At 57.3% G+C, this 26,579-nt stretch overlaps 2 protein-coding genes across 2 annotated transcripts; both read left to right on the plus strand.

The window, feature by feature from the left end:
• Positions 1–749: 749 nt before the first annotated feature.
• Positions 750–7,435, plus strand: NT5M (5',3'-nucleotidase, mitochondrial). Its single transcript, XM_062588524.1, has 5 exons — positions 750–1,312; positions 4,589–4,689; positions 5,167–5,227; positions 5,625–5,739; positions 5,839–7,435. Exons 1-5 carry the CDS (start codon positions 1,049–1,051, stop codon positions 5,994–5,996), a joined length of 699 nt encoding a protein of 232 aa, XP_062444508.1. The 5' UTR covers positions 750–1,048; the 3' UTR covers positions 5,997–7,435.
• Positions 7,436–20,357: 12,922 nt separating this feature from the next.
• Positions 20,358–25,001, plus strand: MED9 (mediator complex subunit 9). Its single transcript, XM_062588239.1, has 2 exons — positions 20,358–20,535; positions 24,124–25,001. The coding sequence occupies exons 1-2, from the start codon at positions 20,366–20,368 to the stop codon at positions 24,338–24,340; spliced, it is 387 nt and encodes a 128-aa protein (XP_062444223.1). The 5' UTR covers positions 20,358–20,365; the 3' UTR covers positions 24,341–25,001.
• The last annotated feature ends 1,578 nt before the right edge of the window (positions 25,002–26,579 follow it).

Genomic DNA, 26,579 nt, shown 5'->3' on the forward strand with positions numbered 1-26,579 from the left:
GACACCCTTGAAGGAAAAGGTTTCACCTCACGAGAGGAGTCAGAAAACTGCAGCAGCAAAGCATATTGGCTGAGAACACCAGCTCTGGGTTACACCCCCTCTCACTACAGCACCTCCCTCGAGGACCAGGCACCCAGAGCGGATATCTCCCATCCCTATTGCCCCAGTGGTGTGCCAGCAGGCTGTACCAGCGTCGCTGTGCCTGGAGCAGGTGCCTGGGGGATGCACCCGGGGCACGGTGCAGGTGCACGGCACCCTCGCCGTGCCCGGGGGATGCACCCGGGGCGTGGTGCAGGTGCACGGCACCCTCGCCGTGCCCGGGGCATGCACCCGGGGCATGGGTGCGGGTGCACGGCACCCTCGCCGTGCCCGGGGCATGCACCCGGGGCATGGGTGCGGGTGCACGGCACCCTCGCCGTGCCCGGGGCATGCACCCGGGGCATGGGTGCGGGTGCACGGCACCCTCGCCGTGCCCGGAGCGGGTGCCCGGGGGATGCACCCCGGGGATGCACCCCAGGGGTGCAGCCGCGGCCGGGCACCGCGGAGCCGGCGCTCCCGGGAAGGGGAGGGGAGCGCGGCCGGGCCGGGCCGGGCTTAAAGCGGCTCGGCGGCGCGGCCGCGGCGCGCTCCGCTCCGCTCCGCGGGGCGCTGGTGCCGCTTTAAGGCGGTGCCGGCGCTCCGGGCCCGGCCGGGCACCGGGAAGAGGAACTGGGCTTTGCACTGCCGGGGCGGGGCGGGGGCGGGCGCCGCGCAGCCCCCGCGGCTCCCGGCCGCCCCGGCCCGCGGCCGCCCGCTCCGCGCTTGCTGATGGGGCGGGGAGGGGGAGCGGGGGCCGGGGCCGAGGACGGGCCGTTGCATCGCCTTTGCGCCCCCGCTGCATTTCTTTTGCACCGCGCTCGCTTCTGCTTTGCATCCCGCCGCCCCTCCGCAGCGCGGCCGCAAGGGGACTGGCCTGCCAGGTCCGCCTGCCTCCAGGGTGCTCGCTTGGGATAAAGGACCCCCCTCCTTCCCCGATGAGATCCCCCGGGCCCCCTGCCCCAATTGCACCATGATTTTGCTGAGCAGCTTCTTGCACCTGCGGCCTCGGCGCTGCGGCCCCTTGGCAGGGCTGGGCAGGGGCAGCGGTCCCGGCGCTGGGTCCCGGCGGGCCCTGCGGGTCCTGGTGGACATGGACGGGGTGCTGGCCGACTTCGAGGGAGGCTTCCTCAAGAAGTTCAGGGCCAGGTACCCTGACAAGCCCTACATTGCCCTGGAGGACCGGCGGGGCTTCTGGGTGTCGGAGCAATACGGGCGCCTGCGACCTGGGCTCAGTGTGAGTTTGTGCATCCCCCGGCTCCGTCGCGTGGCCGGCGTTGGCACCTCGCCGGGACCCCCGGTGCAGCGCTGGGGAGGGCTGCGGGGGCTGGCTGGAGCTCCCACCACAACTCAGCTGGAGGTCCGTACCCAGCAGCGGTCCCTGCTTTTTCCGGAAACTGAACGTTTCCAGTGCACATCTGTCCGCTTTCCCTGCTCCATGTAGGTGCCTGCATGGGTAGATATAGGTGCAGGGAAAGAATATCTTGTCAGAAGAAGCGATCTTTAAAATATCTTTTAAAATAAATGCACAATTTGGGGTTTTCGAGCTCTGTTTTGGCCATGCTTTTTAGATTGAAATATGAAAAATAAAAAGCTGCCTTCATTCCAAGATGGATTTTTTCGTTCCTCAACAGCAGTGCGAGGGATGGGATGCAGCAGGGAAGTTGAGCGCAAAGCATGCAATTGATGCTTCATGTGAGGGCTTACTCAAAAATAAAACCATCCCAAGCCCTCCCAGGTCTGAAAATTATTGTGATTCATTTTAGTAATTAAAGCCTAAAAGCAAAAGTTCTCTTTATACCGTACTTTATCATCCAGCAAAGGGTTCAGTGCTGCAGAAGCCTTATAACCGTCTCCACTTGCTGTGGTCTTATCTGCGGATTGTAGCTGCATGAGCCAAAGGTGTTAGGGCAAATAAGTGCTCTTGTCTTTAGTGATGCAGTGGCTCGCAGGAGGGGAGTGTGCATACAGCCCAGTGCTTTCCTACTAGCAAGTGGAAGAAGTGGAAACCATCATTCATGCAGTAAAGCGGATGCGAAAAGTTTGGCAAGGCTAATGCATGATAACACTTTTTGTTGTTGTTGTTGTTGTTTGGATCTTAACTACTTTGGCTGTATTAAATGAGGTGCACTCATCTTGTCTGCCATGGCGACGTAAAACCTCCAAACCTTTGGACTGAAACAATGGCAAAACTCATGGACCTCAAAGCAGCCTGGATCTCAACCGGGCTTTCAGACCGGGGTGAAGAGAGTAGGAGCCTCTCTGTGGCTAAGAGCACGTGGGCCATTAGAGTCTCCCGTCATCAGAGGGTGCCATGCACCTGCTGGAGGAAATCAGGAAAGAGCAGCAAAAGAGATTAAAACGTGGAAGGATCCAGCTCTGGGAGCGGGGATGTGGAGCATGCAGAGCCCAGAAGGATGGGCAGCCCCGGGAGGGCAGAGGGTTGTTCACAGGGAACAATAAGAAAAAGAAAGTTGAGGTTGATGATCACAAAAGTCTTCCTAGCTGTGGGGCCTGTCCTGTCCGGCACACGGGGGCATTTCCAGCCAGGCAGATTTTTCCATCTGCCAGTCAAAGCACTAGCTGGTGCCGCAGGGGGTGATTCCGACGGGGCTCCCGGAGTTCAGCGAGTCTTTTTGCTCAAGGTGTGTTTAGTTCTTCCTCCATTGAGCTTGAGTGCAAAATGCTTTTTTAACACAAATGGAAGCAGAAGAGCTACTGAGGTCATTGCCATAAGAAGACACTCCACAGTTTGAAGTGCTTTGCTGAGTCAGGCCATGTTTCTCTCTTATCTGTTGTGCAACTACATTTGACATCTTAAACAAAAATAAAAATAATTGCACAACGATTTAAGGCAGTGCAATGGGAGTTTTAGTGTCTGCCTGGCACCTTAGCAATCTGTTAGGGTAGCTGTTCTTTTCCTGCTAATAGGAGCCCTTTCTGCAGGCCGTGAATCAGCACGTTTCCTTTTCAGCATGCGTGTCCCCAAATACGCAATGGGTTCGGGCGTTCATGCTCATGCAAGGGGGCAAGAGCAGGCAAACTGAGCCTGGACCATGCCAGGATTCGTGAACGTGGCTTGGCACAGGTAGCCAGCAGAGCAAAGCACAGCATGACTCCCCAGATGACCCCTGTGTTTGCTCTGGGGCACGGCTGCCCTTGAGTTCACAGCAAAGCTGCAATTGCTCACGGCTGTCTGCTCTTTCCTCAGTGCAGATGCAGTAAAAGCAAAACGTGGGAAAGACGAGATTCCCACTCATCAGGCAGGACGGAGCTGCAAGTCCGGTCGGCACGTTTTTACTGCGAGCTCATAAAACCCAGCATAAAAGCATCCCTGAGGTTGTTCTCTCCTACCCTGAGGCTCTGCCGTCCCCACCATGCTCTTGCCAGACAAGGAACGCAGGAGGGGTCTGAGGTTCCTTTTGCCCCCTTTTCTCCTGCCCCGAATAAAAAGGCAGAGGTGCTCAAAAGCAAGATCGGTACTTGAGGGCAAGGCTCCCTTCAGAGGAGGGAAAGCAAAGCCTCTGCAGCCGCTGCGCTGGGTTGCAGTGCCGTGACGCAGCTGCTGGCTCTGCTGCCCGGCGGGCGCGATCCTGGGCCGGCTGCGAGCCCGCACCCTGCGAGGCCGCTGCGCGTGGGCTGCACAGCAACCCCGGGCGGCTGCAGAGGCAGGAAGCCCAGGGCCTGGGCACATGACGGAGTTCCTTCTCCCTTGTATCTTTTCAGCACAAAACCATGAGATAATTGCTTTTCTTAGCGATCGGCAGTACCCGTCACCAGCAGCCCCCGGTCTCTGACTTCCCTCGTCCCTGGGTTTTGCTCCACGTGCTCTCTCTGTGTCCGCTTTGCTCTGCTTTCCCTTTGCACCGTGACAGTGTCAGCCCCAGCCGCAGCTTTGGATGTTAAGCATTTCAAACCTACACCTGGAGAAGCTCTATTTGCCTGGTGGACCTTGCCCAGGCATCCCTGAGGAAGAGGGGCCACAGTCTTCCTGACATATATTTCATCTATAAAATGTTTTTTCCCATGGGATAGCATCTCCTGGATGCTATTTTAGATATGATTGAGACACATAGGCCAGAGAGCATCTTGAGCTGAATAGCATCACATTAGAGCAGGAATACCAGGCCAGTTCAGCTGCATCCGTGTCAAGCTGCCACTCCAGGCGCTGACTTCCCTGGGGTTTGGTTCAGTTCTGGGCAATCTCTGGTTTTGTATGCAGGGACATGCTGCTCCCCATGTGCCTGGGGCTGCACCGACCAAACTAAGCCTGCTCCAGAGGCTCTCCAAGCCAAGTCGTAGTGGATGGGTGCAGGCAGGCAGATGGAGAATGCAGGAGACCACAGAGGCAAGGTGGGCTAGCAGGAAGGGAACAGAGGCAGCACAGAGGCTGGACCCCCCCCCCTTTACCACTGTCACGATCTTCTCTCCAAGCAAAGAGTGGGAAGATGCACGTGCAAGGAAAAGAGCAGCAAGAAGTGCTGTGCGGTAACAGGTCTCTTTCCTCTCCTAGGAGAAGGCCATCAGCATCTGGGAATCGAAGAACTTCTTCATCGAGCTGGACCCGCTCCCCGGGGCTGTGGAGGCTGTGAAGCAAATGGCCAACCTGGCAGAGTGAGTAGGAGCCGTCGCCGTCCGCGGTGCAGCCAGGGCGGAAGAGGGAGCAGCCGTGGCTTTGCAGGCTACTCCGCCTCCCACCGCCCAGCAGAAGCGTTATGTGCAACGCGAGCCCACGAGCCTCCCGGGCACGGGTAGGAAGCAGCGGGGTTGGACTCACGGAGCAGTCCCCAAGGAATGGGCCTCCTGCATCTCCTTGCCTGCAGCTCTGCTCCCAGCGAGGGTGGCAGGAGGGGAAAGGCGCCGGTGCTCTGCGGGTGGGTGCACGTCGGGGTGAGACCCTGGGAGATGGGGGATTAGCATCTTAAATCACCCCCGCTTGGCTTCCCGCGGGTGGGAAGCCTCTTCTGGCCTGCTCAGGTACCAAGTAGGGTCTCGCAGAAGCGGTCGAGGTGCAGCTACGGGGGGAGCAGGGTGCATTGGTGTCTTTGGCCACCCTGGGATATCCTGACCTGCTTCCTCTCGTCGTGGCAGCACCGACGTGTTCATCTGCACAAGTCCGATCAAGAAGTACCGCTACTGCCCTTACGAGAAGGTGAGCCATGAGCCGCATGTGGCGAGGAGGCGGGGAATGGGCAGCCTGAGTAGCCCCAAAGAGCCCCGAGTAGCCCCAAAGAGCCCCAAGTAGCCCCAAAATGCTCAAGGCTAAAGGCATTTTATTCACCTGCTTGGAAGAGGGAAGGTGCTGAGCAGGGCCGAACTTGCAGCACAAGCGGAGGTGGCGCGCGCTCAGCCGCGTGGTCCTCCCGCTCCATCGCGCCGCCAGACGCCGCTTGGATTTAAAGGAACTTGAGCTCTAGCAGGGCCCGGATCCTCCCCCCAGCCCGCTCCCGATAGACTGATTAAGCGAAACGTCCTCTCTGCGCGGAGCTCGGGGTCCGCTCCGCCGGGCAGCCCCGGTCCTCACGCCCCGCTCCGCTGTTGCCTTGCAGTACGCCTGGGTGGAGAAGCACTTCGGGCCGGAGTTCCTCGAGCAGATCGTGCTGACGCGAGATAAAACGGTGGTCTCCGCCGACCTGCTCATCGACGACCGACCCGACATAACCGGTAAGGGAGGCGTGGGGTGGCAGCAGAAGGGGCCGCGCGCCGCCGCGCGCCGCCGCCGGCAGCCCCTTCCCCGGCCGCGCCGCTCTCCTTGCCTTGCAGGAGCCGAGCTGAACCCCAGCTGGGAGCACGTCCTCTTCACCGCCTGCCACAACAAGCACCTGCAGCTGAAGCCTCCCAGCCGCAGGCTGCACTCCTGGACGGACGACTGGAGGGCCATCCTGGACAGCAAACGGCTGCCGCCGCGCCGGGCGGCGTGAGCGCCGGCCCCCGCGCGTCCCCCACCGCGGAGCCCGGCCCGGGGCCGTGCGAACCACGGACACGCCGACGGACGCCGTGCTTGCTGGGGAGAGGAGGAGGAGGAGGAGGAGGAGGAGGAGGGGGGGGGGGCTGAAACCCCACTGTCATCCAGACGCCGGGGAGCCCCCCAAGCACCCCGGAAAGCCCCGGCTGATGCAGGAGAGACGTCGGGGCCCCTGGGCAGCGGGACCTTCTGGCCGTGGGGCATTTCCCACGGGCTCAGGGGGAGCTCGTGCCTGGCACGGGGGCCAGCTACGTGTTTCGGATGGACAAGCTCACCCTCAGCGTGTTACTGCCTGGCTCCAGGCCTGCTGTGGGGCTTGGAGCGGTGCTGGATCCCTCCTTTCTGCATTTCAGCTGGGGCTTGCGCGGGGTCAGCTCAGTGCTCGGTGCTCGGACGGGGGGGGACGGGGCGCTGGGAGCCAGCAGACGATGCCCAGGCTCAGCGCGCGCGCGCTCGGCGGTGCCTCTCGATGCAGCTGAGCGCTCCCCCAGACGAGGCTGCAAAAAACCATCTCTGCAGTAGGAAGCAAGATAAAAACAATCCCCCCTTGGCTCTGGCCGTGGGGAGCAGCGCGGTCCTCTCCGGCTGCCCGGCGCTCGCCCTGCGCTTGGGGCTCTGCGGCTGCAGCCCCGGGCGGGAGCCCGGTGCGTTCTGCAGGACCGGCGCGCTCTGTCCCCCCGCAACGCCGGCGATTTCACCGTTCCTCCCTGGATTTCAAAGCCGCTGCTGCTCGTGCCGGAGGCCGGTCCGCCAGGAAAGCACTGGGTGTGCACCCGCCTGGCACCCCCCTTCCCGCGCGGAGCGAGCCCGGAGGTGGAGGAGGAGCGGACGGACGCTGCGGCGGGCTGCTCTGCTGCTTGCCTGCCCGGCAGCTCGGCTCGCGCAGGGGTCTGAGCCCCCGCGTGACGGAAGCGCCCGGCTCGCAGACAGTTTTTGCACAAGTTAATGTAGCTGGCGTTGAGGCTGGGCACAACCACTGAGCTGGCAGGAGCGGGAAAGGCGTCGAAAGGATCAGGAAAAAAAAAAAAAAAAAAAACACAACTCTCGGTCCTCGAAACTCTCATTTAGCATCAGCTCGGGACGTGGGCTGCAAGGGGCGAGCAGAGCGGATGGAAGAGGGCCGAGCCGGGCGGCTGGCGGGAGAGGTGCAGTTGGCACAGCCGGAGCCCGCGCGTCGCAGCAGGACAACCTCCGGTGCGGCGGGCGGACAGACGGACGGTCCCCGCCGGCGCTCGCAGCCCCTGCGCAGCTCGTTCCAGCCGTCGGCTCCAGCTCGTGGCGGGGGGAGTTATGCAGCAGAAAGGGTGTTTTTTTGTTTTTTTTTTTTTTTTAATGCATATCCATGAAAAAGAGGCTGATGAGGAACACTGCAATAAACCCTCGGTTTTATTGGCATCTGGCTTCCCAAAAGCAGAGTTTGGGTCTGGCGGTTCTGCCCAGGGCAGGCAGAGGAGAGGAGGGCAGGGAGGAAGATCGCGAGACCGCTGGTGCCGCGGCCGCGTGCCGGCGCCCTGCGGGAAACCTCCGCCGGCGGCGCATCCCGGAGCCGGAGGGAGCCCGGGCGGCCGGCCGAGCAGCGCTCGTCCGCGGCGGCAGCACCGACGCAGCGGAAATATCCACTAGAGGGGACTGTGCGATCGCTCGTGGGAACGCGGCGGCGGCGGGAGCCCGCTCCGCCAGCACCCCGGGGCCCCGAGCGTCCCCGCCAGCTTTTTCCCCTTCCTCTGAAGCCGTTTCGGGGGGCAGGAGGCGGCGGCAGGGGAACCTCCGTCCACGGCCCCTCCTTGCCCCGCGGGCCCCGCTGCTCCGTCTGCTCGTGCCGCAGCAGCCACGGGCCGAGCAGCATCGGGTCTCCCCCCTCCCTCGGGCTCGACGCTCGTCCTCCTGGCGAGGGTCTTGTTTGGCTGCGAGCTCGCCCGCCCTCCTGCTGCTCCCCTCCCACGGAGCCGAGCTGCAACGCTGTCCACGAGATCTGGCCACCCTACCGGGATTATAAACTAGCACTGGACACGGTACCAGGCACACGGAAATATTCACCAGCTCCCTGCGCCCACTGCACAAATCCCCGCTCCCAGGCGCTGGAAATGGTGCAGCTCCCAGCGCTCCCATTGCCTCCCCTGCCCCCGAGAGCTTGTTTGGGGGAAACCGTGCTCTCACGAGACAGAAAACTCCAGGGAAATAACAGAGCTGCTGGACACTTCATCCCTGCAAATGGAAAACTAAACTCCGCATCCCCTTTCCCCTTGCAGCGGGGCGCCCCTCCGGCCGTCGCAGCGCGGGGAGGGCGCCGGGGGCGAAAGCGGTGACCTGCGCATACTCGAACCAGGAGGAGAGGAAAGGACTGCCCCTTTCCCGCTGCGGGGTCGCGCTGCAGAGGAACGGAAAAAGCGCGCTGGCCGCACTCCCGCGGGGCCGCGCGGGGGTCTGGCTCGCTTGGCTGAACCCTCCGCCCCCGCCGCATCCCGCCGCGGGGGCGTCGGGGAGGCAGAGACATCGCGCGGGCTCGGAGCCACCCGCTTCACCCCACGTCAAAGCGGGCGGGAGCTGCTGGGGAGCAACACGTGCCTCCTCCCGTCCCCAAATCAGCGCTCGTTACTCCGCGGGGCTCCGGGGGAACCCGCCACGGAGCAGGTCCCCCAAGCTTTCGGGGTGCTATCACCTCCCCCTGGTCCCGGCAGCCTCCGGGGAGAGCTGCAAGGAAACGCGGCTAAACACAAACCCAGCGGGTCCGTCAGCTCCCTGGTGGCGGATCGATGTCCGGGCCGCTCGCAGCACGCGCCGCACGCTGCTTGCTGCCAGAATCGGATCTAACCCTCCCCAGGCCCTCGGTGCCTCTCAGTTACGCAAGGAGGAGAGGCCGTCAGCTCAGCCGCCTTCGCCGCGCGGGCCGGCGCGGGCAGGGAAGGTGGCGGCGCTGGCGCCCGCCCCGTCTGCGGGGCCGGGTCGGCTCGCGCGGCGCCGGGGCTCTGCATCGCTCCTTCGCGGGCCCCGCGAGGACAGGAGCACGGCTGGGTTTGCAGGTGGGGACTGCTCGGTTTGGCTACGGAAAGGGGTGGTGAGAAAAAACCTCCCCGTTTCGGAGGTGACTGCAGGGGAAACTATTGGCTTGTTTATTTGGCTCCTGCTCGACAGTAGCTTCCACTAAAGTGGCAGAGATAAAACGAAGCAATCCATAAATTGAAGTGCCGCAAGTGCATCGCTGATGCACTGAACATGCAAATCCAGTCCAGCCCTGGGGAACAGAGACACAAAATACATTATTGCACTTTTGACTAGATTTGCAGGATGAGCTGCAAGCAGAGGGGAGCAACCGCAAGGCGGCCGAGCTGGGAGGGTTGTCATCTCACGCCTGGTGGAAGCGCCCGTCACAGTGGCATCAGGAGCACATCCTGAACCTGAACGTGCCCCGTGGAACCAGAGGCTAAAGGCATCCGTTGCTTTTGGATTGGCCCAGACAGAGCCCACGATGAGGGGAAGGAGTCATTGTGCTCCAGCTGCTGGGGCTCAGACCCTGTCACCACCAGCTTGTTAGACTCACCTGCAGGTAGTTTTTGCAGCCAGGCTTGACAGAAAGTCCCCCAAAGTACTCAAAACATTCAGGGGTGCATGCTCCAAGGAAGCCACAGGCACTTTTGCAAGTCTTCCCCCCCAGCACTGTGGCTTTGCAGACCCCACAACGACCCAGTCGCCCCGGGGACTCAGCTATTTTTGCACTGCCCAGCTTAGCAGAGCATCTGTCCTGACCGTGCCGGGGGAGCATTTCTGGTGCCACGGTGCAGCACCTGCTCCAGACACGCAGCTTTGTTTCTCCCAAACCCAGGGGAGCAGGAGCAGCTCGCCACGGTCTGCTCCCGGCAGGCTGAACCAGACCGGTCCTGCTTGGAGGCTGTTGCTTCATCTCCAGCTGGCTAATTCTCGCTGCTTCTTCTATTCTCGCTTTTGGAGAGGGAAGGGGAGAACAAAACAGCCCTCGGGGTGAAGTTACCTTGTTAATTAACAAGGCTGAGAGCTCCGCAGACACTGTGCAGAAGAAGAGGGGGAAAAATAAGGAAAACTGGGCAAAGCCAGAAAGGATTGGATTCAACTGTCGTGCCAATTAACCTAGATGCACGCTCCCTTGGGATGAATGGCTCGTTGTTACGTAATTGCTCGGGCCCAACTCCTGGCTGCGAGAAATTAAAACCAGACCCTTAACAAGGCAACTGGGTGCAGAGACAGGATGGGGGAAGCTGCCGGAGGAAGCCACATGCGTTGCAAAACCGAGCAGGGAGCTGGCCTTGCAGTAGCCTGAGCCATGCAGGGCGGTCTCAAGCGTGAGCTTAGAGGACCTTGCCGAAGCCTGCAGCACCCAGATCATCTCATTTGTACCATCCCAGGCCCAAAGCACAGCTGGGCTGGTCGCTTGGAAAGGCTCTGAGACATTGTCAGCAAGCTCCAAAAATTTCAGGTGGCCCTTCTTGGCTACAGAAGGGAAGAGGGAGGGAAAAAAGGAACCAAAAGGCTCCCCAGGCTGCAGCCCAACCCCAAAGCTTGGCACCTACCGCCATGGTGGCTTCTTGGGCAACCACCACCGCTGGCACACGAGCCCACGCAGAGGGGAAGACTCGCAGGCACGTCCCACGGTCTCACCAGGGCAATCCCCAGGGAGCAGGGAGGAGGCCCCTCTCCCTGCCATGCAAAGCATTTAAGCACCTGCATTAACGCAGTCCAGCTGCAAACCCATCTCATCCCAGCCAGGGATCTAAACAAGACACCAGGAGCCGTTCTCGTCAGGGACTGAATGCTCTGGGAGCTCTTTGTCTGGAGAAGTAAAAAAGATCAATTTTAAGCACTATTTGAGCCTGTCCTCCACGCTCTGCATTTGGCAGAGGATCCGTCTGCCCAGAGAGGAGGAAAAAATGCCATTGTTGTGGACTTCTAAATCTAGACCCTGGGGGAAAAAAAGAGCCCTAATCCTAATAAATCAGCATGAGAAAGCTAGCTGAGCTGGCTTTCCTATTTCTAGGCTTGATGAGCCCGTATGCGGTGGGAAACTAAAGCGCAGGGTTTGGGTAAGGGCTTGAGAGCGGACAAACGTGTTTTTCTGCTGCCGCTCGGACGGGAAGGCATCTCCTCGCCCATCCCGCCCGCTCTCCTTTCGCTCTTTTTCTTGCCGGCAGATTGCCCGCGAAGCGCGTCGCGGGGATGCTGAAAGCGCCGGATACCCGAAACACAGCCGTTTGGGCTCCCCGCTCTCCGTGTCTGGATTTCCTCCTTTCTTGGGCTCGTTCCCGGCAGCTCCCGGCGGTTTCGCGCTGGGAACGCCGCGTCCTGCCCCGCGCCGGCAGACCCCCGCTTCCCGGGGGAACGCCCGGCTCCAGCGGAGGGGAGCGTGAGCAACAGCACGCGTGCACGCAACGTTTCCTGCGTGGTTTGAATTATCCCTGACTTTTGACCCAAGATTAAATCTAGCGTGTAACTGGCAGTTATATATCGAGCCACGTGAGCCGGCTAACGGCAGGAACCCCGTGTTCCCCGAGGAGGCTCGGCCCGCCGCGGGCCGCTCGCCCTCTCTGCAGCGCCCTGTACGTTTTGCATCATCCTTTTAATTCAATACTTATAAAGCAATTTTTTTCGGGGGGAGGTCTCAAGCAGCATCTCAAAGCCAGAACAAAACAAACCACGTAATGCCGCGAGCAGAAGACCCGAGGGGGCCAGGTTTCCCGCGAAGGTTTGCTGCGCCGTCGGGCCGCTCTGTGAGTTCTCCGGTGTCTAGTAGAGGGCTGCGCTCGCGCCCCGGCCGTTCTCCCAGCGGGAACGCGTCTCCTCGCCTTCGGCAGGCCTTCTGAAGCGTATGGAAATGTCCTTTGGACTTCTACCTCTGCGTACAACACAACGTGGCTGAAAATGAGCACTGAGCTCAGAAAATGTTGGAGGGGGTGCCAGGCGGGTGACCGAGACTGCAGGTGGCAGTTGTACGAGGCCGTTAGCAGCAGCAGCGATCGGATACAATTCCCCTGAGTACAACACTGCGCCTCGCCGGGGGTGTTTCCCAGAGCCGGGGGGCTGCGCAGCCCCAGCGCCTCGGAGCCTTTTCCCCTCTCTGCGCCTGGACGGGGGGTTTCTTCCCGCGGGTCTCCCCGAGCCCGGGCGAGCCGCGGCGCCAGCCGGAGCTGGCGGGAAGGGTCGCACGGAAACGCGGGGTGCCGTGGCCCTGGGGAGATGCTCCAACCTGGAGCTGGTTCGAACTGGGCCCCGGCGGGTACAGGCGCTGGAGGGGGGGGCCGGCGGAGACGGGCTCGGCGGGCGCCCGTGCCCCTCGCACGCCCGTTTTACGCCTCGGGACGGCTCCCCGGCCGGACTCTGCTGCAAACCTCCTGCTTTTCCGGCCGCAGCGTCTCTCCCGGCCCGCCGCGCGGGGATCGCAGTATGCGGTGTGACGAGCTGAGCTGTCCCGCCGAGCGCCCCGCGGCCCCAGGGCAGCTTTTGCGTTCCGGCCGCCTCCTGCCGCCAGCGCACCGACACTCGTTTTGACCTTTCGAATCCCAAGGATGTTCCGTCCTCGCTCGCCAAGTACAGCTTGGCTCCCCGGGGGGCAGATTGCACTGTATATACAGCGACTGCAAATACGGATCTTGCAGAAGGAAAGCGTGTGCGTGCACGTGTTTGCACGTGTGCGCGCGGGAGCGGTGGCGGCGGGGGCCAGCGCGGAGCTGAGAGACGGCAACGCGGGCAACGCGGGCGGCGCCCAGCCCGGCGGAGCCACGAGCACACCGTCTCCCGACGGGCGCTCCCGGCGCATCCGCGGTCCCGCGCGTCCGCGGCGGAAGCAGCAGCGCCGGCTCCGCGTGTTTCCCAGCCGCTGGCTAATTACGACTTTTGTTTTGCAAGAACATCAAGAACTGCAATTAGGAGGCAACACACACAAAGCAAGCAGCAGCGCCCGGCAGCTCCTGGGGACCGTGCCTTCGCTCGCCGCCCTCCGAAAGCCGCCTCTTGGCAGCGGCAGAGGCTGCTCCGGTACAAACTGTACCCCGGCCCCAAAAGCTCAGAGGGGAAGCGAGAGCTGATATGAAAGGCAGAGCTTTTAAATTCCCAAAGGCATTAATTACGGCCGGTGACAGAACAAGTTAATAGCGCTAAATTAGCACCTTCCCCTTTCGAGTGGGGCGCCGCAGGGATGGACGCCGCCCTCCCCGCTCCGGGAAGTTCTCCGGCTCGGCCCCCAGCATTCGCCTTCGCCCGCGGGGACGCCGTCCCCCGCCGCCCGGGTAGCGGCGGCAGCGCTCAGAAAAGCGGAAACTCGTGCTGCGCCTGCCCCGCGCCACGGCGTCGGCGCAAACCGCACCGCTTGCAGCAGCAGCGCCCCGTCTGAGGACGCGCGCGGCTCGTTGCACCAAACAGCTGCGATGCCGTGCTATAAAAGCAATTTCTTCCCGGCTCGGTTTCCAAAAGGAAGGAGGCTTTCCGTCTGCTCACCTGCATGCTCCCCTCCCTGCAAAAATCCCAGTTTAAATAATTTCTAAATTTGATAGAGAGAGGAAAAGAAGTATCTCAGAGATACTCATCCCCCAGGTTTCGGCACAGCCACCGGCTGTGCAGAACAGGTTCAGGCGGAGGTCTCCACCAGGAGAAGGCTGGTGGGGAACGCGCACGTGGGTTCCTTGGGACGAGGTTAGCTCTGCGTGCACACATCTGCACTCACACAGGTGTGTTTGCATGCGTGTGCGTGCAGGTGCTTGTGAGCCTACGTGCACGCACGTACCCGCAGGGCCAGCGCTGCGCCCACTTTGCAGACGTGGCTCCTGTGCGGTTTGCCTGCGTTTCATCAGCCCGCTGGAAATCCCGCGTTTGCAACCCTTCCCCCCCAGGCTGCCTCTTGGAAGCAGCCCCCAGCCCAACAGCCACTGCGGAGGGAGCTGGGCTGGCAGCAAGGATGCGGCTGTGATGCCGGGGCCAGAAACGTGGCAACGCCGGGAGAGCGTGCTCAGCACGAAGCAGCCCTGGCTGCAGGCACGCTGGTGCCGCTGTCAGCATGGGGAAATTGCAGCCTCCCTTCTCCTTCCTTGCACAGCACGCGGCAGGGACTGCAGGGCGCTGCCAGCACCCCTCTCCCGGTACCCAGCCCCGCACCAGCACACCAGCTCCATGCCGGTGGGCGCTCGGTGCTGTGGCTCTGCTTCGGGTGGCTGGAGCCAGCTTGATTCAGCTTTTCCTGGCCCAGAGAAGCTGCCTTCTGCCCCAAAATAGCAACGCAGATGATGCTCTTGGCAGCTGAGGATGACGATGCAAAATTATCCAGCAGGAGCAATTAGAGTTACGGCAATTATCTTTGCACTTCCCGAGAGAGGCTGGAGCAGGCCAGCTCGCTTCTGTAATTCCTCCATGTGGGGAGGAGAAATTGCCACCAGGCTGGCTGGGAGCTGCAGTTACCATGCAAGGAAAGCAGAGGTTTCAATCAGAAAAGCCTCCTGCGGTGCCAGGAGGGTCCTTTTTTTCGTGGGAGACTTGGCAAGGACAGGGATGGGTTTATGTGAAAGCCCAGCGTCAGCCTCTCATGACATTTGTTTGCATTTGGATTAATGGTGAAACCGGCTGAGCAGTGCTGGGTTTAGACAATCCAAATCCTGCTCTGATGCTCCGGCTCGGAGTGGGAGCTGCAGAGACAGCGGCCTCGGGGAGCCCGAGAGCCTGCTGCGGGAAAACGGGCCGTTTGCTATCGAAGTTTATCCTAGGCGAGCGCCCACCTGCGTCCTGGCGTTGTGCTCTAAGGGCCAGGGAACTTCCTAGGAAGGTTGAGCCACTCAGGCAGCAAAGCCTCTGCAATGAGCTTTACTTATTAGCAGCTAAATATTAAACACTGCAAGCAGAGTCCAGCAAAGCTTCTCCGTCGCTGATCCTCCTGGTGCCTTGATTTGCAAGTGAAACATGTCTCCAACCGTGTCAGTGCTGGCCTGAAACTCACTGCTCTGGCATATGAAACTATATTCTTCAAGGATGCCCAACTCATTTTGCAAAACCCATGTAAAATTTGTCTTTTTTCAGTAATTAGGCTGATTATAACAAAATCATATTTGCAGTGGAAGCAAAGGATGGGCTAAAATCTTATTTGATGCCTTTACGGCTGTGCCAAAACAAAGTCCAAACAAAGGCCATTTCCTCTGCCCCCGCGTTAGGCAACCAAAGAGCAACATTTGGATTTGCTCAGACACGCTCAGGTAATGGCTCTCCCTGCCGCGCTCGCAGGGAACCTGGCAAAACACATCAACAAAGCCTGACCCACTTTAGCAGAACAGGAACCGCATCAAGAAAGGGAGAACGGTTTTCAATGAAGTCCGTAATGCCGCCCCATCCGCCGGGCCCTGCCGCTTAGCTCCGGAGGTGTCATCTCAGCAGGTCCGTACGCCGAGGGCAGCAAGCGCCGAAACCCGCACGCCGGGCAGCCCGGCTCCGGGACCCACGTGCCCGGGGCCGCACGCGCTCGGGGTGCGCAGCTCCGCACCGCCTGCTCCGTGGCCATCCCAGCGCCCGGCGAGCGCCGCCGCGGCGTCGGCCGAGCCATCCCCGCGCCGGCCGGGCGCCGAGCTCCGCGGCAGGCTCTTACGGCGTCGCTTCACGGTCCCCGTTGCAAGACGAGAGCTGCAAATACCTCTGCTTCACGTGTTTTGCAGCTAGAGACAAATATTTGCAAACAACGGCAGTGGCATTGCTGAGTCAAGCCTGCAGCGGGCGCAAGCCAGGCTGTCAGGTGGACGCGTCTCCTTTTGCTTCCCAAACAAGTCATCTCACTTCCCCAGGAGCCAGGCGGGGATCCTGACCCGGCCAAATTCTGGGGTAAACTGAGGCAGGGCAGTACGGTGGCTGGCCACGGGCCTCGGAGCCGGCCGGCCCCGGGGGCTCCGGCTGCCACCGTCATGCGCTTTCCCAGCACCGCGTTTCTGCGCAGCCGACCTTGTGCAAGAAGCCCAGGCGCTGCTGGTTGGACACCGCCTCGGGGCTGCGCCTGCCGCCCGGCCGGCCCCGGGGCCCCGCGATGGCATCGGCGACCGTCACGGGATGGCCGGACACTCCCCGCGGCCTTGACTCGTCCCCGCTCGGTCCCCGGCCTCCTGCCGCCCCGCGGTGCCGGCCTTCACCGCCAGGCCGACAGCCCGCTGCTCCGGCAGCCAGCCCGGAGCCGCGAGGAGCTTGGCCAAACCTCTTAGGTCGCCTCTTTTCCAGGCTCTTCTCCAGTGCCTGGCTCTCTCCAGCTAAAAAATTGCTTCGATGAATGCAGATTTTACCACCTGACACCCCCGAGCTAAGCAGTAGCCCGCAAGCCGCCTGCACTAGCCCAAAGCACGGGCAACACGAAGCGGGCCCCCCTGTGCCCGGCTGGCTGGAAGACGCAGCCTCTTTGGAGAGCTTGGGAAGGGCCCCGTCTCCCTGCCCGATCCCAAGCAGCTCCCTCGCAGCGGGAGCGCCACGGAGGGCAGGAGCAGCCAGGGCGGCGGGGAAAGGTGGCGTCTCCCAGCTCGGCCCCCTGCCTGGGGACGAGCGCAGCCCGGCGGCCCTGCTCCTGCCTCCGCGCCCCGGGCTGCGTTTGCGAGCCTCGGGGGCCGCGGCGGGAAGGGTCTGGTGGGGCAGAGCCCGCGGCTGCATTCCCGTCTGGTCAAAATTAGGGGGATGATCTGGACCAGGCATCCAGGCGGTTGCAGGATCACCGCCACGACCTAGAGAAAGCGGCCAGCCGTTCCGCGCTGCTGACCACAGCCCTGGGCAGGTTTCCCAGAGGCTGGCACGAGCTGTAACTTTTTGTTCCTGTCGCCCTGTGCCAGTGGCCACAACCCTGACGGCACCTTCCCGACTTCGCAACGCAGCCCTCCGCGCTGGCAGTTTCTGAATCGCCGAGACTCATCCCAGCGCAGCAGCTTAACAAAGCCTTAAACAGAAAACTGAGGCAGACAATGCAGTGCTGGGGCAGGAGGAAGAGATAAAGTTCAACCTGGTGATATTGGCTTTTACTACATGGCTAACAGAGCTGATGATAACGGCACAGCGAACTCCAGACGGCCCGGCAGTGAGAAGTGGAGCCCGGCGAAGTGCCAGGCCATCACAGGCCATCAACATATGTCAAGTCCTTGTAACAAAACCTTGGTGAGGTGCACAGAGTCACCCGACATTGAATTAAGCAGCTGATGGTAACTCCAACAGAAGTCACCTCTGGAAAAAGGGAAGGGGTGCAATTTGTATAGAAATGACAGAAAGAAGAATAATATTGATATTGCAAAGGAAACTGCAACAACAAAAGAGGCTCCAGATAAGGTTTATTTGACCAGCTGGTTTTCGGGAAAATAGGCTAATCAAATATTTGGGCAAGAAACGAGCACATGCGATGGTTTAAGATGTGGAAAATCAGATGGTTTGTAGACATTTTCACATTTTACGAACCAATGCCTGGCAAGTGAGTTATACAAAGAGGCACAATCAAACTCATACAGAGGAAAAATAGGACAAACACTTGCATTTCACCTTTATTACCAGACCTAGGGGGAAATGATCCTTCTCATGCAACACTAAGTATCTTTCTCTCTGCTCTAGCCGCCTAGCTAGAACAAGTTTTCATAGGTCGCTTGTTCAAACCTTTCTGCTGAGGATCTAAAAGCAAGTGAAAAACCCCACACTGAAAATGAGGGAGTCCAGCTCCCACCACAGACCAATGCCAGCTCCTCGAGGGCAGGACAGCGGGATGGTCAGATCGCGATGGAGGGCCCGCTGGGATTTCAGTGGTGTGGACGGTAAAGCCCATGTTTCTGGTGACGTTCATCTATTGGGAACTGCATTACAAGGATGTAACCTGGATTACCAAATAGTCACCCCATGGGGAGAAGGGTCTCACCATTTTGGAGCTCCACAAGGAGAGGATCAGGGCATACCAGGATGCCTCCATGTCCAAGGTCAAAACTTGTCTCCATGCCTAAAAATCTGTGTCCTCCTTATCTCCCAGACCCATCAGCTGGGCCTGACTGCTCCTCACCGTCCTCACCAGAGACGTGCACCCATTGGTCACAGCATGGACAAGAGGCCTTGCACAGGTTGATGCTCAAATGATGCCAACATAGTCTCATTCAGCCAATTCACCAATATTTTCAAGGATGGAGGAGCCAGTGCAACCACCTTCCGACTGCAAAACCACTTCACTCTCCCCCTTGCTTGCCACAACACGACAAGAGCCCAAGGATGGAGATCAGTCACGCAAGGAAGGTGGAGGAGCTGTATGGGGCCAGGTTCCCACGAGAAAGAGAAGGCAAGAGGTGGGGACAGGGGCTAAAGCCAACGAGATAAAGCTGAGTGCTGCCGCCACTGTGAGAACACACAAACAAATACTGGAACTGAACGCCACAAGGAAATGCTAATTGACAGCGCTTTAGTTCCAGCTGAACGTGCCTCCATCTCGTCAGCTGCTCTAATGACCGCCTGACTCACCACCAAATGCAGAGGGCCAGCAGCATCGCAATTAGCCACACTCCTCCATGAGTCAGGGGAAAGAGTTAAAACCAGCACAGCACGGAGGAAGGAGACTCCCCACGGAGCCTCCATCAAATCTCACTTTAATAGCTCATAAACCAATTGGCAGAAATGAACCTCTGTGCCCAGCACAACACAAAGAACGCAGCATCCTGTACCTCCTGCTTAGCTCTTGCTCTGTCAGAGCCAAAGACCGTAAAACCCAGCACCCTTCCCGCAGGGATCTGCTCCACAGGGCCTGGGCCCTCAGCTTCCTGCTAGTCCTTTGCTCATTCCAGCATCCATGCCCAAACCGGGAGCTATTCCTGACAGTGGGAACAAAGTGAGCAATTGCATCTGCTATATTTAGAGCAAACAGTCAATACTCTACGTGTATAAATGATTACCAGCACTTTGATTTGGTACATAAATAGCTTGTTTGCTTTTAGAAATAAATTGGTTTAAAAAAGAAAACTGCTTTCCTAGTCATCCTCAGCCCATAATTGATGAGCACGAAGGCCTGTTTCAAATGAAAAACAAAATTATGCATTTCCCCTAAGCCAATCCAGGAAGGAAAACTCATGATTGCGGCTGCTGTTATTAGAGCTGTAATTCTTCATGTTGATATAGCGGTATAAAAGCAGTTGCAGCAGCTTGCTGAGGCAAACTCCACGTCCCTCTGATGCATCATCCCAGATCTCCTGGGTTCAAAACCCACGCGCCATCTCAAACCACCTCTTTCACCCATGTCAGTCACACGAGACCAGTTTCTTCTCCCTCTCACGACCCTGACACAAAGCTTCTGCCTGCAGCTCAGATTCCTTAATTTAAGCCCATTTAAATCAAACCAAAAAGAAAGCCTAAGCGAGTTTGCTCATTGAGACATGGCCACTGCCCCACAGACTAAACTTTAACTCAGTCTTTAAGAAGCGAGGGTTTGCAGGGGTGTAGGCACCAGGCTCTCAAACATTCAAGCTTTCTTTCCCTCCAAATGATGTAACCTGTGCCTCCTCTGCAGGTCACAAAGTCCAGTAGCATCTAAGTATCATTAAGGCATTCCAAGACCGCTCCCAGCCACTCAACCACCTCAGCAGGTGCCCAGTTAAATAAAGGTCAAGGCAGGGATACCAGCTAATGAAAAACAATGCAAACAGCTAAGATCAGCGCAAAAAGCTATCTAGACACAGCCAAAGCCTGCTGTCCTGAAGAGCACAGCAGTTAGCGATTCCAGGAAGAATGATGCATTTTTTGTTGTAAGAATCAACATAGAAGAGGGGGATGCATGCAGGGATTTAGGAAATCAGACTGCTCTAAGGGGCTAGGAGCTGCCACTGGAAGCAGCACAGTGCTGTTCCAGGAACCCCTCCTGCTCTGCGCCCCTGGGTCACAGGACCCCATCCCGCGTCCTTCCTCCAGCCTGTGCAGAGCTCGGTCCTGTGCTGGGCAACGCGCCCACCAGCGGGCAGAGAACAGCTCAGCTCCAGCCTTCGCTGTCCAGGGCGCCCTGCAGCCAGGACTAGAGCTGGGCTTGAGGCCTCGGCCCCAGGTCCCAGCCCCGGGTCCCAGGTCCCGGCCTCAAGTTCAGGCCTCGGCCCCAGGCGCCAGGCCCTGGCCCCAAGTCCGGGCCTCGGCCCCACGTCCCAGCCTCAAGTTCAGGCCTTGACCCCAGGCCCCGGCCCCAAGTTCAGGCCCCAGGCTCTAGCCTCAAGTTCAGGCCTCGGCCCCAGGCCCCGGCCGCAGGTCGAGGCCCGGCCCCGGCCCGGGGTTCAAGCCTCGGCGCCGTCCCGCGCATGCGCGGCGGGGGCGGCGGGGTTCCGCGCGCCCCGCTCCGTGACGTCATCGCGCGGCGCCGGCGCCGCCATGGCCTCGGGGGGCGCCGCTGGCCGCGCCGTCGAGGAGCCGCTGCCGCCGCCCGAGCCGCCCGCCGAGCAGAAACCGCCGGCGCTGCTGCCGCCGCCGCCGCCGCCGCCGCCGCCGCCCGGGCAGGAGGAGTTCTCCTTCCTCCCGCTCGTCCACGACATCATCAAATGGTAACGGCGGGCGCGCCGGCCCGCGCGGCCCCGGCCTGTCCGCGGGCCCCGCAGCGTGGGGGCGCCGGGCCGGGCTTGTCACCGGGCCCCTCATCATGAAGTCACTGGGCTTGTCACCGGGCCCCTCATCATAGGGGCGCCAGGCCTGTCACCAGGCTTCTCATCATGCAGGCACCAGGCCTGTTACTGGGCCCTGCATCATGGGGGCTCTGGCCTAGACCTGTCACCAGACCCTTCATCATAGGGACACCAGGCCTGGGCCCTGTCACCAGGCACCTTGTCACCCGGTGCTTCATCATGGGTGCACTGGGCCCTGGCCTTTCCCCAGGCTCTTTGTTGCTGGTGCACTGGGTCCTGCCACTGGGCCCCTCATCGTGAGGTGCACTGGTCCCAGGCTCTGTCGCCAAGTGCCTTATCGCGTGGTGTACCAGTCCTGGTTCCCCCACAAGCACCTCATCATGAGAGCCAGCCCTGAACCTGGCCTGGTCTCTGTTCCTCCTCTTATCCTTATCCCTGCTCCTACACTTCTCTGACTTCCTGATTCCAGCCTCTTTCTGGGTGTGCTGAACAGGGAACAGAGCAAGGAGACCCTGTGTCTCCCCAGTGATGCTCTCTCAGCCCCCAGCATTTCCTTTGCTGTAGGTGTCCTTCTCCCAGCTGAGGTTTCTTGGGAAGGTGTTACACGGAGCTGGCACAGCCCCACATGCGGCTCTGCAGTGAGTCACACCAGTAAATGGGTGTACGGATCATCCAGGCAGTGCAGGTTGTTCTGATGGCTCAGGTACACTGCCCCACTGTTATATGCTGTAGAGCAGAGATCACTGAACTTGTGCTGTATTATTCCTCCAAACTACTGTACCTTTTGACTGATAATAGCCTTAGCACAGGAATGCAGTCTATTTCTGGGGTGCTGTAAAGAGGAGGGAGGTTTTTACAGTGAGGGAGGTTGAATTGTTCTCTTCCCAGTTCAAGGTTGGTATTGTAGGGGGTAAAAGGTACGTGGGTCCTGAGAGGTGTGATGTTCCAAGGACGTTGTCCCAGGGCAATAACCCCTTCAGAGATGTGTATCTGAGTTCATGGTGGTAAAATGTCTCTCTGCCACAGATGCCTGACCATGGCCACCTCCTTGCTCTCACCTGGGTGCTCAGGAGGGATGAGTTTCCTGCTAATATTTCACTTGGTATCAAGCATGTCTGAAAGATGAGAGAGAGTGACTCTTAAACATTTTGCAACTTGAAAACCATGACAAGAAAAGGCTGGATACCCCAGTGACACCCCAGTCTAGGCACACAGAAGAGGCATGAGAATGTCAAACCCTCAGATTTCGCAGTTTTCCAATTGGGCTGGAATTATCTGCAGGGGAGGCAGCTCGACTCAGCTCGACCCTACCTGATCTGTCTGGACCACATAAATGAGCCTAAGGTGAGGCTAAGCCCATTTCCAAGTGCATTTGTGTGCAAAAGCACAGTTAGCTGTAATTAGAGAACATCAGCAGAGATGTCTGTGCTGACACATGGGCTGAGACCTCCCAAACACGTACATGTCACTGAGCGGGTCATGATGACCTGCAGATGAGAGTCCCCTGGATATCCTGTGACCTGTCCCACTGTGCCACCTACTCCCGCTGCCCAGCTACCTCCCGTGTGTTCCCACGTCATTTCCTGCGCAGCTTTAGCAGACGTAGATACGCTGAACAGCGCTGCAGATAGCTAGGACCAGAAAGCCGAGCAGTGGGATGTGCTGCCTCATGTCCCTGACAGATGGCAAACATATCCTTTAACACTGCTGCTAGTCGCAAGGCCCAGCCCTGCTGTTGTGACGCTGACTCAGCCGAGAAGATACCTCACATCTCCAAGGTGACTCTCTGTTTGGGAGTGGGGATGAATCACATAAATTTGCTTACATTCAAGGATACTCTTCCCTGTTGTTTGGGTCCCTATAAAGGTTTTGCGGACAGGATTCGCTAATACTCTTGCAGTTGTACAATCAAACAGCATCACCTCTGAGGTTCCAACATGTGGTTATGAGCTGTGGGTTGTGCTGATGTAAAACAGGAGCTCCCCGTGGGACACAACAGAGTAACAGCAGTAAAGGAGGGCTAGGGCAAACCTGGAAGGAGTTTGAGGGATGCTATTCCTTAAGGAAGGTCCCATCTGCAGTCCATCAGCACAGGCTGTGGCTGGACATTGTGTTTAATCCCATGTAATCACAGGATGCAGCTGTTTCTCTTCCCATACCTCTTCTCAACCCTGCCTGTCCATTCCCTCAAAGAGGAAGTCAGTTCAGTGGCTTGATCCAGCAGGAAAGGCACCTAATAGGGGAAAAAAAAAAACCCAAAACAGAAATAATTTTTCCTTTAGATGAACCAGCTTGACAGACCAGCAGCCATGAGTTCTCTAGATATAGGAAGGGATCAAGACTTGAGCAGACCTGGAGGCCTGCCCCTTTTAAAGCCTGAAGCTGTGTTGAATTAAAGGTAGTGTCAAAACCCATCTTGTACCAGACATGCACTGGGGCTGTGGATGGCTGTATTTTTCCACTGCTGACCTGACCGTAAACGCCTGCATAACGGGGATATATTATAGTACCAGCTGCAGATCTATTTAGAAGGGAGTAATGAATATTTTGTTCCAACAGGGTTTTGAAATGAATGGGGACCATCTGGTTAAAAGTTTTGCTCTCAGCTATGTCATGATTTCCCAGAGTTATAATCGAGCACCTCTCTGCCCTGATCATGCTAAGCAGGGTTTATTTTTACGTCTGGCTGTTGAACAGGCTCCCAGTTTTGAAAGGCTGTTAGAATCTTGCTTTCTTTATTAACAGGCACCTTGGAAGCAAGGGTTCGTTTTTGCCTGGAATCAGTAAAACTTCTTGCTGGTGCTAATAAAGCTGAGGCAGATAACTAATGAAGGTTTGAGGGCAGAGGCTGCCTCAGACAACGCTGATCTTTGAAAACCACAGAGCTGGCTGGGGAAACAATTGTGCTGCCTTTAAAAATAAGCTGTCACTTCTCTCTTATTAGGTATATGTCCCCAGAGAGTGATTTTAAAGCTCCAAAGTGCCGTTTACTCTGGCATTGGATACTTTGGGGACTTTGGGGAGCAATTTTTATTTTTTGCCGTCAAGCTGTTTGACTGCATTGATTTTTTTGTATTACAAGAGCAACAGGTCACAGGCAAGACTAGATTCTTTTTTCCCAGGCGCCTACATGCAACACTTGTAAGCTTACTTAGCTCAGAGAGAGATATGAGGATTTAAACACAGTGAGAACTTGGCCTGCTGCATGTAATGTTTTAAAGCTGCAGAACAACCTCTAAGCTGTGGGATAGGTGCTAAGGTAACTGGAGCATGTGCTGGAAATGAGCAGGGAACCAGTTTACCCCAATATATACCCAGTCTGTTTATTTATCTGTGTCCATTTTATTAGGACAGATGAATTAAGTTTGTGTAGATAGATACCAGGAGCAAAAGGTTCTTGGTGAATTCCAGTTTAAGCTCTGAGCACGCTGGAAATGACTGTTGCCCCAGTGGGCAGAAGGGGCCCTTCCAATAGAAGTGAGCAGTGTCTCTGTTTTCTGCCCTCTGCAGCATGGACAAGGACAGCCAGGATGTTCACCAGGTGCTAAATGAGCTCAAGAACAAGTTCCAGGAGATGAGGAAGCTGATCAGCTCTATGCCTGGCATCAGTGTGAGCCCAGAACAGCAGCAGCAGCAGCTGCAAAACCTCCGGGAGCAGGTCCGGACCAAAAATGAACTGCTGCAGAAGTACAAGAGCCTTTGCATGTTTGAGATCCCCAAGGAGTAGGAAGGGAGCAACTCTGCTCTCTGGGTCTGAGGTACTTCCTTGCCTGGCTAAACAGGGGAAAAGAAGGTGCCAGAAGTTTACTTTTCTTTGTTTTATGCTTTTTTGTTGTATTGCTCTAAACTTGTGTCTGTGTGGATCACAGCCATGTGACACAGAACCAGGAGAACACTGTGTGCTTCACATACGATGATTACAGCAGTACATTCACTTTGATCTTCTGTAGGACTGTGTGTATTTATATATGCATCTCTCCTGTTTTCTCTCATGAGTTTTTTTTTTTCATTCAAGCAAGCAGGAGGCATAGTGCTTTCTCCATGCTAACGGGCAAATTACCTGCTGGTTAGCTTCAAGAGGAAAAGGGGTGGTGTTTTCTTCAAATTTTCTGCATCTTTTTTTTTTTTTTTTATTTCTGAAGTGACAAATGTGGCCAAACATCAAAGGGAGCAAAAGAGGGAAGCATGAGCTATTTGGCCCTGCTCCTGGAAAGGGGAGAGCACTGGATCTCTGGGGGCAGTTTGCAGTCTGTGTGTGTCAAAAGATGAATGATTACTTATAATTACTTTTGTATTTCTTTCTCTCGCTCTCTTTTTTTTTCCTTCCTTTTTTGGAAATAAGCAATGGTTGTATCTAAGATGAGTCAAGTAAAGATTTAGAGACTCCAGACTGCTCCTCTTGTGTTTGCCCTGAGTGGATGTGGGCTGAGCAAGGATAAGACTTCGGTAGCACTGAGGAAGTGCATAGGCTGGACCCATGTGCTGTTTCTTTACATTGCTTTTTTGGAAGCAGAGTGACTTAGGAGACCAGAGACTGACAGAGGAGTGGATTTCAGCAAGTCCAGCTTGGTAGACAGTACCACTGGGCACCTTATTCTTTAAACAGAGGGAGGAATCAAAGGGAAGGCCATAAATTGCAGAAGCTGTTAGACTTTCCATAAATGACCAAAGCTCAGCAGGAAAAGTCAGTTCTACGTCTTAGCAGCTCCAGGGGCTTTCCACAGGTAAACGTAGTGAACATTTGACCGTCAGTGGCTCATGGAAGACTCTTGAATGTTGTATCACATTCAGAGGGACGCCGGACTCCCTGCCCTCTGTCCTTCTCAGCCTTAAGCTGCTGTCAGATGACAGCCTGGTAAGTAGCACTGCTGACTAACAAGACATAATGGGCCTCTGAATCTCTCGTTTTGAACATGAACGTGTGCTGCATCGGTTGGATCTCGAATGTGCCAGGGAAGTGCAATTCTGTGAGGTACACTGAAAGATTGTGCAGCTCAGTGCAGTTCCCACTGATGCAGAAAACCAGGGTCATGATTTAGGATTATGTTCTATTTTCAGATCTCTGACACATTCTGGAGAGCCACACACTGCTATGTGGCAAATTTAAGCCAGTCAGTGATAGACTAGGCTCAGGTGGGTTTGTGGACCTTGGGTTAAAAACAGTAGTGGAAGCAGTGAAAAACTAGTTAGTGAAAAGCAGTATCCATGTAAAACTGGCATCCAAGGACAGGTAAAATTCATACCTTCAAAAGAAGAGAAGCAAAATCTGTTTAGGTAGATTTTCCTCTTCTAGGCCAAGAGGCAAGTAATTCTGTTTGGTGGGGGCTGGGATAGTTGTAACTAACTCACCTGTTGCCTAGAGATAACTCTGTCCCCGGTGGAGTGTGCCGCTAGCAGTCTCTCCGGGAAGGTGCCGTTGTGTAAACTTCTGCCTAAGCAAAACAGAACACTAAGGTATACAAAACACAATGTACGCTTTTTATTACTGAAATTACCTTTCTGCCAGCCATTGCCCATCCCAGTTCAATAAATCCTGTCAGTTGCCTGGAAGGAGGTTTCCTTTTCTTGCCAACTGCTGTTCCTGCGAAGCCAGGGCACATACTGAAGCGCTGGAGGAAAAACAAGTGTTTCCAAAGAAATCTGTCTGGCACTTAGCACAGGAACAAGTTAACTCTGTTGGCTTGAATGCAAGTTTAAAGCCAAACTAAAATGATTTTATTTGTGATTGCAGTTACTCAGCCCAGTTTTATGACTTCAGTAGAATTTTCCTCCATTAATATGTATCAAATGTAGATTTATTCTGCCCCTTGAGAGGGGAAGAGGGGCTGAGAAACCCACAAACAAACTGAAACAGAAACGACAGGCTACTTCTGAGAAACTGCAGTCAGTGAAAGCTGGTTTTTGAATAGTTTTCCCCTTTCCATTTCACTTTCAGCAGTGGTTACTGTAAGTTATTATACAAGAGA

Source organism: Rhea pennata, chromosome 15 (assembly GCF_028389875.1).
Source record: "Rhea pennata isolate bPtePen1 chromosome 15, bPtePen1.pri, whole genome shotgun sequence".
Classification (NCBI taxonomy): domain Eukaryota; kingdom Metazoa; phylum Chordata; class Aves; order Rheiformes; family Rheidae; genus Rhea; species Rhea pennata.